The 10,017-nt window shown below is 35.2% G+C and overlaps 1 protein-coding gene and 1 long non-coding RNA gene across 2 annotated transcripts in view; both read right to left on the bottom strand.

The window, feature by feature from the left end:
- LOC112707504 (pentatricopeptide repeat-containing protein At3g25210, mitochondrial-like) overlaps nucleotides 1–1,881 on the bottom strand; it is a 1,968-nt gene extending 87 nt beyond the window's left edge. Inside the window, exon 1 of the mRNA XM_025759256.3 lies at nucleotides 1–1,881. This exon is cut by the window's left edge and continues 87 nt beyond it. Within this exon, the coding sequence (XP_025615041.1) occupies nucleotides 496–1,593 (1,098 nt within the window). The 5' untranslated portion in view covers nucleotides 1,594–1,881 and the 3' untranslated portion in view covers nucleotides 1–495.
- A 6,570-nt stretch (nucleotides 1,882–8,451) lies between these two features.
- Nucleotides 8,452–9,737, bottom strand: LOC112707503 (uncharacterized). The gene is made up of 2 exons (XR_003156094.3): nucleotides 9,232–9,737; nucleotides 8,452–8,798 (listed from the first exon to the last, which is right to left on the bottom strand). It is a non-coding gene; the product is annotated as an uncharacterized lncRNA (long non-coding RNA).
- Nucleotides 9,738–10,017: the final 280 nt, after the last annotated feature.

Here is a 10,017-nt window from a genome sequence, read left to right as displayed (position 1 = left end):
GACAATTATTGAAAAAAAGATCCGGTTTTTGAATATACAACTTTGTATCTGATATAGCAAAAGACAAGATTCAACTTCTAAGCTACATCTCATATCAGTTTTTGAAACAAAAACCATTCTGATGAATACTTGATAGAGTCCATTAAATGGTATCATAAGATTCTCGTTCTAAAAAGTACTTATAGGAAACTTGTACAGCAAGAACATGGATCGGATTACTTACCAATATTTGCCTCAACGGGGGTAAGCATTAAGCAATTATGCAAGCGTGTAAGCCGTAGTTTACATAACATGATCATACCCTTCTGCAATATCATCATCACCAGAGCAAATATTGTAACTCGATGGAAGGGATTTCACTTCAAAAGAAGTTACGAGAAATTTTCAAAGCAAGATGTTCCACTTAATCAGCATTTTAAGAAGTTTCAATCACTCCCTATAACTGAATTCGACAACTTATGCATTTGGAGACAAAAGGAACAAGAAGCACAGTATCTACTCCCCCTCCCTGCAAATATAGTGCAATTCTCTCAACAAAGCCTTGTACATCTTTTCATTCATGTTAACATCCCTCTTCCTACACTCATCAAGCAGATCAAAAGCCCCGTCAGCTCTCCCCTCGCGACACAATCCCTCCAGGACAGTCTTATAAGTCAAGTGATCAGGGGACTTAGAGTTCTCCAACATATCAAACAGAACCTCAATGGCATCCTCAAACCTCCGATTCATGGCAAGACTGCAAACGATTATCACATAAGTACTCGCACTTGGCACAAAACCCTTATCCCTCATCTCCACAAAGAACTTAAATCCCTGATTTACCCTACCCTTCTCACACAAACCTTTTGCAATATATCCATAACTATATGCATTCGGCTCACAGCCATACAAGCCCATGTCGCGAAAAACCTTAATGGCCTCATCAAGCTCCAAACACTTGGAATAAGCTTTGATTATCATGTTGAGGACAAAAGTATCAGGAATAACACCATTGGCCTTCATTTGCTTAGTCATGGACCTCACAGAATGCAAGTAAACGTAACAAACATTGAGCTTATTGAACCTTCTAAGAAGTGAATTGAACAAAAGAGAATAGGTTTCGAGAGTGGGTTTGGAATCCTCCGACCTGAGCATCTTCTTATAGACGTCGAAGGCGAGGCTGAAGAGGAACTTGCGGCCGCAGCAGAAGCGGATGACGGCGTTGTAGAGCTCGACAGAGGGGTCGCAGGCGCCGGCGATGACCTCGTGGATTAGAGTTTCGGCTTGACGGTAGCGGCGGCCGGCGATGAGTTGTTTGATGACGGTGAGGTAGGTGAGGTGAGTGTGGGTGTAGTTGCGCTGTTGGGCCGTCCAGCGGAAGATGTCGAGGGAGAGGTCTGGGTCTGATTGAGCCTGCAGGGCTCGGTGGACGTCGGAAGGGGTGAAGCCCGGTTTGAGATGGTTGATCCATGTCTCGAATTGGTTCTGGAGTGGGGTTTTGGATGGTGAGGTGGAGAATGAGTGTGGTGTAGTGGTGGCGGTTGGGAGGAGAGAGATGAAGCGAAACAAGGGGTTAAAGGGGCGTGATTTGATGATACTCAGCATCGTTTGCATTTGGTTGCAAATGTGGAATAGTGTTGAAGAACTAGCAGGATGGATCCCAAATTGCAGTTTCACTTGGAAAGATCATGGAGCTGGAATTTACCTATGGATCTTTGGTGGAAGGAAGGCGCATCACAAATCGCGGTTTCAGCAGCGCCGCTGTGAGGATGGAGCAGGAAGGCTCCCACGTGAGGCTTGCAGCAACCTGGACGGAAGGAGACCGAGGAGGAGCACGACGACGAGAGGAACCCTCGGGCACAAGCGAATCAGTAGAAGGAGAAGGCAGAGATTAGCATCGAAGGGATCAGTGAGCAGGATAGGTTAGATTGGGTTCTAGGTGGGTTCCGGGTCGGGTTGGGTGTGGGTGTGGGTGCGTGTTCGGTTCCGGGTTCTTCTTTGGGCTCGGTTATCTTGCCATGATACATCTTTAGCTTCAAACCCAATAGAAAAAGCCAACCTCCAAATACCGTAACCTCAGCCCAATCAGTCCAAAGAGTGTATGACCAAAGAGGAAAAGAAGATGATTGCCTCCAAGAGTCCTAAACTCTTAATATTTTTAGCATTGGCCTGATAAGTTAAGGTGATGCTTCTATTTATAACCATAAATATATGTTCTTACTTCTTACGTATATACTGGAAAACACACATACACATATTGACATATATATAAAGTAGAATTCTATATGACAAGTTACACATTTACACTCTTTAAGCATCTAACTTATCATTGACAATGAAAGCTTTTTAAGCTTGAATACATGAAATACAGAACTCAAGAAGAATTGAAATAGAGAAGGAAGAACAAGGAGTCTTAAAGGGAGAGAAATAAAAACTATGCACATCAGTGATATGAAAATCATTTCATCTCAATAAAAGAATAGTTCGCATTATATATACCAACAGAACCTAAAGAGAGGGATGATAAAAGGGAAAGATTCATACTTTTTTTAAAGGCCGCCACTTAAATGAAGACGTTTATTATGTATTCTGTTGAAGTTGCTCCTGTCCCAACTCTTAAATCATGATTTGTTTTTGGTTTGATTTTAATAAAAGTTTATATATTGAACCTTATTAATTAAATCAAATTCTCGGTTCAAATTATATGATTCAAACTTCAAAATATTAATATATTTTTAGGTTAATATTTTTACTAATAAATTTACTTAATTTTTTCCTCTTCAATAAAAAAAATAAAAAACTAAAAAATAAGTTATAATTTGTATATGTAAATATAAATAAATTATAAAAAATAAAGAATTATATATATATATATATAAATTAAATAAATATTTTAGTTATTGAAATAAATAATTTTAAAAATTATTATGAAAATATGTCATTTATTATTATACGTAAATTTTTTCAATTATCTCGTTTACCGTGTAAACAATATATATATATATATATATATATTTGTAAATATAAAAATATATTTTTTGAAAATAATAAAAAATATTAATAATTTAAATTAGAACAAACTCTTAAAAATAAAATATTTCAAATAATAAAAAAGATTGACGGTTTTATATAACATGAAAGATGGACGGTTTTAAAAATAGAATACTATTAGTTTATGTCTTTAAACCGTTGAAATAAGTGAAAGTACACAAGTAGTATCGTAAAAATATTCGTATAATTTTTATTTAAAATAAAGTATTATTTTATTTAAAATGCACTATTATAATTATAATTAACTGTAATTAGAGCATCTCTAGTACTAGTTCTAATTTCAATTTTATTTTGAGTCTTACAAAAATATTTATGGAACCATATATTATAAATAATAATTTAAAATTTTAAGTGAAATTTGTTCTTCCAATATTTATCAACATAATTATACAAATGATTTAAAATTTTAAGTAAAATTTAGTTCATTTAAAATTTTATATTATTTTTAATTAATTTATCAACATAATTATATAATTAATTTATCAATAGAATTATACAAATAATAAAATTTTATTGATTTTTTATCAAACTAATACTGTATCCCTAAAATGAATTTAGAATATGATTTAATCTAAATTAATAAAAATAATTAAAAGTGGCTGCCTTTTTAAAAGGATCTTGTTTAATCCCACTTTTATCTTTCTTTGCTTCTAAGTCATGATTTTCTATTCCTTTTCCCAATTTCTTTGGGAGAGTTGGAATGAATATAAAAAAACAGTTTTTTTGTAAGAGAGTTTGAATGAATAAAAAAACAAAAATGAGAAATTAAAAGAAAAATATTGATGTAATCAGCGTATTTTGTCTGGAAGTTTATATAGTTACTGTTATCGACTGTCAGTCTTTTCGTCTCTTTTACTGTCTCTCCCCCATCAGTCTCATTGGCCCTACATTGAGTCGCACCCTCTACATCCCCTGCATAAAGGTTAGACCCTTCGACCCTTCTCTCCTCAATGGCGCAGTATCTCTGTCACATGCCTCGCGACAGCCACCAACATAGCCTTATGGAGACGCAAGACTAAATACTCGCCGTCGCATGTCACTGCAATAGTATCGTCATTGCGTCCAAAACCATGCCCCTCTCTATTAAAAAATGGTGATCCTCTCCTATCCGTATCAAGCTCCTCTTGGTGTCGTCTGGGTAAGCTTACCCGACCCACCAAAGCCCCAGTCTTAGCTCCATCAGGTGGGCTTATTCGGTATTGGCCCACATCCCATAGCTTCTCTTTGTTATGCTGAATAGATCTATTGGACTACTTATCTGCCAACCAGCCCACATTAGATTTTAAATTCAACAAATTAGCATGTCCTCCCTTAACCTTTCATAACCCCAGGTAACCGTTTCTTGGATACTCCTTCATCGCTCTTTCATTAGCCTGTCCTCCCTTAACCTTCCCAGCCTGTCATTCATCCAAATCCGCCATGGTAATGACCATTCTGCCCTCATCTTGATCCTTCTCCTGTGAACCATGTGTCATTATCTCCGCCGCCATGTCCCACTACAGTTTCATTGGTTCATTATGTGCTTCAACATCCTTGGTGTAGTTGTGTTCAACAATAGAAATCCCTTTTGTTATTAGTCCTGTTGTCTGCACACTTTTCAAGAAAACCTTTTCCGAGTGGATCAAAAAGCCTTTCTACAAAAGAACTATTGTTATTTGCATCCTTCTTATCCTACTTCGTCTTGACATTCGATTCATTTCATTTATTGCTTTCAATGCACCTAGTATATTGTATGAAAACAAACAAATGAATCTTCCCATTCCTCTCTTTGTCCACTTAAACAGATTAAACAATTCTTTCTTCGAGACATCTTCTATTAAATTACCCACAAAAATAGTGAAGGATTCCCTCTTCAAATTGGCACTCTTTCCAATTTTAAATCCGCAGATCTTTTATGTGAAAAGATTATGTAACTCTATCCCACCCTGTGTATTCTCACCCCCTATGCTCAACTATTTTCTCTTTTTTCTGTGTACTCTCTGCTCTGTTATGACGGATAAGTCACATTTTGTTGTTACTCTCAAATGTGACATTAATTAATTAAATTTTGGCATTATTTTAGAGAAGAATTTAATTTACCAAATACAACTGTATCTGAATAAGTAAAGGAGAGTGTAGGATATTGCGGCCGAACTAACTAGTAATGAATAAATAAGAGGGGTGTCTAGTATTTTCATAGGAAGGGGAAGCAGACCTCAGTGGGACAAGAAAAAAAAAACACTTCAAGAACCAATATCCTACTTATAAGTAAAGGTTTAATTATTCTGTTAGTTCCTATAATTTTACAAAATTTTTAATTCGGTTCTTATATTTTTTTTTTCTTTTAATTGAGTTTTTGCATTAAATTTTTTTTTAATTAGGTCCCTCTTGATAGTAATTGGCTTAATTGTATGGGGACCCAACTAAAAAAAATTAGTGCAAGGACTCAAATAAAAAGAAAAATAGTATAGGAACTCAATTGAAAAAAAAAATTGGTGCAAAGACCTAATTAAAAGAAAAAAATATAGAGATCTAATTAAAAATTTTGCGAAACTATAGAAAACAACGGAATAATTAAACCATAAATAAATTGACTTAGTTTATCCGACTATAAGAACAGTACCTTTGGCCTAAAATATAGAGTAAGATCCATAAATATTGTATAATTTTCTGTGATGGCAAAAGCATGCATCATGACGGGTTCCGATATCGTTATAGGTACAATATCATGCATAAAACCATTCTTTGAAATCCCTCTGTAAGTGACATATGGTGGAGTTTGCAAATAGCCAATGCGCTAACATTCCTCCAACATATTATCATAGCAAATAAAAATAAAAATCATCTAAATTAAAAGAATGAATTGGTTGAACATGTAAATATTCTAAATTGTTAAGTGTCCTATTCGATCTAATTTGAATGTGTTAACAATCTGATCTGCAGTAAGTGAGGTTTGCACAGAACGGGTGAAAATACAATAAGGTGAGATTTAGATGCAATTCGTGACTAATTCACACCCAGTTATATATATGCGGAGAAAACTTTGCCTAAGTTTTAAACCACGAAACTAAAAATATATGTTATCAAATATACAAAAGTAGGCAACGGATTCCTTACTGTTACTTTTGTATGGGAGTATTATTAACCATAGTTAAAATATTTACAAATAAAATTCTATTTTTTTGTTTTGAAAAAACTAAAAATAAGACATTTATCTCTTTATATTTTTAATTTTTCAAAATTTTTCCTTCTTTTGTAACCATTCTTTTGAAGAAGAGAGTCTCTGTTAGGGTTCTCTCCTACACTCAGCATCATCACAATTAGCTCTGTGAAAGTTTTTTTTTTTGGTGTCCACATGTCAGCTACTACCTTCGCGCCGCACTACACTTTCAGTTCGGTCTGTGTTCTTGTTCTTTGCTATCGCGTTAATCTGCTAGTTTTCTCGAGTATCGTCGCCGATACTGTAGTGAAAATACTGTAGGGATAGAGTTCTTCCCCGCCGTTGAATCTAACGCGCCGCAGTTTCGCGTTGTCTTCTGACACCAGTAAGCTCGAAAAAAGATTGAGAATTTATGTGATTTTTGGTGTTAGAGGTTCTGCTTCAAACGAAATCTAGCTCCTTTCGATGTTGAATTTCAGTATTCCTAATTATTGTTCTTTTTAACTGTGACTGTGAATGAATTATATACTTTGCATTATTCACTATCACTCTGTAGATTCTGATTTTGAGACAATTTTGACTTCGTACAGTATATCTTAGATTTTTAGTTGACTTGGGTGTGCTATGTGTTAATCTTTTTTTAATTAATGTGCAATACAATAGTTATGTGGTGTGGTTGTGTACAAAGAACAAATGATTGTGCTTTTTTAAATGGGAAATACAATTGATGTGAATCTTTATGTTAATAATTAGAATTGTTCATCTGTTCAGAGGCTCTAATTTGTGGTGGTTTGAGTTGTGGAGGTCCTACTCTTTTCATGCTGCATTTTCTGAATGCTACTTGAAAATGTTTTGCAGAATGCGGAATAGAAAAAAAAGTGAGAAAAGGGCACTACAGGATTAAGCATATGTTTTGAGTTGTTTGTTCATGCTCGTGTCTTTTTAAGGTGATTGTTGTGGTTAGAAAATTCTATTTTTGTTAGTGATTTTCTTATTCTAGAGACTTAAGAGAAATTTGCTGCCATGGACAAATGAATTCCTTGGTTGTATTAACATTCATATGATCGGTCCTCTTGAACCCTTTGGTGGCTATTGCGAATGCTGCTTAGTTTTAGAATTTGCACTTAAGTAGAGTGTGCGTGGAAACTTTAATGAGATGGAATTGAATTGAATTCTAGAAAGAATTGATTTGCAATTAAATTCTCACCCGACTTCTTAAATTTGAAATAAAAAGAATTAATGAAAAAGGAATGGTTAAAATATATGTAATATTATTATGTTACCCTCGTATTGAGGGAAGGGAGAAAAGAAAAGAGAAATGGGAATATTTGAAAAATCAAATTATGTTAGGGTTAGTTTAGATATTTTAATTTTAAATTCAAATTTCATTAGGTTGGATTTGTGATTTATTTGGGTTTGAAGATGAGAATTAAAATTCTCAAAAGAGTTTAAATTAATGTAATTTTTATGTTTTAAAGCAAGAAAAAGAATTTAAGAGCTGAAAGTGTAGTGCGGCGCGAAGGTAGCAGCTAACATGAAGACATCAAAGAAAAGATTTTTCGCATAGTCAATTATAATGATGAAGAGTATAGGAGGGAATCCTAACAGAGACTCTCTTCTTCAAAAGAATGGTTAAAAAAGAAGGAAGAATTTTGAAAAACTAAAAATATGAAGGAATAAATGTCTTATTTTTAGTTCTTTCAAAAACAAAAAAGTAGAGTTCTATTTGTAAATATTTTTATTATGGTTAATGATACTCCCACACAAAAGTAATAATTTTACAAAAGTGGGAGTAAAGAATCCGTTACCACAAAAGTAATATTTAATTTATTGCTATGTTTGTAAAATGTAAAAGGATTGTGTTTGTTTTAAAATTAATTTATTGTTATTTTTTTACGAGTTGGATAAATCAGATGTAAAATTATTTTTATAGGTAGACTTAGGTTTGGTTTAGTAAATTTTTTTTGAAGAGGTGTTTGTGTTTTAACTTTTAACCAAGGTTCTGAAAACCGAACCGGTCATCGAACCGTTCTAGTTACTGGTTCACTAGTTTATAGGTTCAACCGGTTTGACCGTGGTTGAACCGAAAAAACCGTTTTATATTAAAATAATAAATAAAATATAAATAAACACACCAAAACTACATGATCTTACCAATTTACAAACTCAAAAGTTTTTTAAAACACTCTTAAAATATATGTTTCCAAGCACTTTTGTCATCATCATCTTCAGCTTTACACTCATCACTCAATTAAAAAATTCACAACCCTAATCCTCCATGATTTCTTTTGGAAAAATAAAATTCCATTCAAGAAGGAAACCATAGCTATAAGTAATTGACAATATTTGTGACACCAATACATAGAACAAGTAATTGGATTGTTTGGTACTGTGTTTTATATTCCAAACAATCCAATTCTTAATTTTATGAATCATAAACAAAAGGGTGTCTAAATATCCACAGAATCAATCAAATTCAGCACTAAAAACATCAAAAACCAAATTTTGTAGTTAAAGAATGAAATAAAAAATATTAGAAATCTGAGTGTCTTGAACCACCATCTTCTGCATTATAGAAATGCACTACCATCATCATCATCACTCCCAAGACCTCCAACAACAGCATCATCTTTGATTGATTAGAAACAAATCCAGCAGAAGTAGCATACTCATAAATTAAAAAACAGCAGCAGCAGAGTAACAAAACCAACACAAAATCAATTTCTTTGATTGATTTCACATTCAGAAAATCACAAATCAGATTCAAAACAGACTCAATAAGCAATAACAATACAATTCAATTACAATATCACAGCAACCTACTACCCAATAATCTCAACAAATAACATCCAAAATTATCCAAATTTATTCAACAATTATTCAATTATTCATCATGCTTCAAGCAATCAGCTTCAAGCTTCAATAATTAATCAATAATCATGCTTCAACAATTAATCAGCTTCAACAATTAATTATTTAATCATACTTCAAGCAAACAGTTTTTCAACAATTAATCATGCTTCAAGCAATCAAAAGCAAGGTTTAGAATAGAACTAACTGACGTTGGATCAACGGATGTTGCCACGGCGGCGGTGGCTCAACGGAGAGTGAGAGTGGAGACTAGAAACGTGAGAGGTGAGAGTGGAGGCTCGAGAGAGGAGAGGGGTGAGTGAGTGGGTCTGTGTGCCTCTGTGACTAGGGTTCCCTTTGGCCCTTCTAGCATGCAAAAAAAATTAGCTAGAGAGCATGCAAGAGACAGTGGTTGCGGCGGGAGACAGGGACACCGAGGGAGGCAGAGCATGCAAGAGTGGTGCAGCAGACGGTGGCTTCGAAGGTTGCAATGGCTACTGCGCGATGGGGGCTTCGAAGGTTGCGCGACGGGGGCTTCAAGGGTTGCGATGGAGGGAAGTGAGCGAGCAGACGTTGGCTGTTCAAAGGAACGACGCCGGCGGCACGAGGCGGTGGCTGGACGGAGGTGAGGGACGACTAGGAGCTCGATGAGATTGAGAGGAGCCCTCCCTAGACTGAGTGTGTGTGACAGTGTGAGAGGCGCTCTGGAGTCTGGAATGCTGGATCTGGGTACGCGAGGATGGAATTAGGGCTTGCTGAGTGCCTTAGTGAACAAAACGGCGACGTTTGGTTGCCTTTTCACAAAACCGGTCGGGTCACGATTCGGTTCGACCGACCGGTTTCCGACCGGTTCACCGGTTCAACTACGATTGCTGGAATCTACGGTTTTGGTATTTGACCGAATCGCTTTTTCTCAGCGGTTCACGGTTCAACCGGTTCGATCGGCCGGTTCGAACCGGTTTTTAGAACCTTGCTTTTAACAATACAAACTCTTCATT

Source organism: Arachis hypogaea, chromosome 8 (genome assembly GCF_003086295.3).
Source record: "Arachis hypogaea cultivar Tifrunner chromosome 8, arahy.Tifrunner.gnm2.J5K5, whole genome shotgun sequence".
Lineage (NCBI taxonomy): Eukaryota > Viridiplantae > Streptophyta > Magnoliopsida > Fabales > Fabaceae > Arachis > Arachis hypogaea.
Note: the sequence above shows the minus strand (reverse complement) of the source record. Positions and strands in the feature narration are given on the sequence as shown.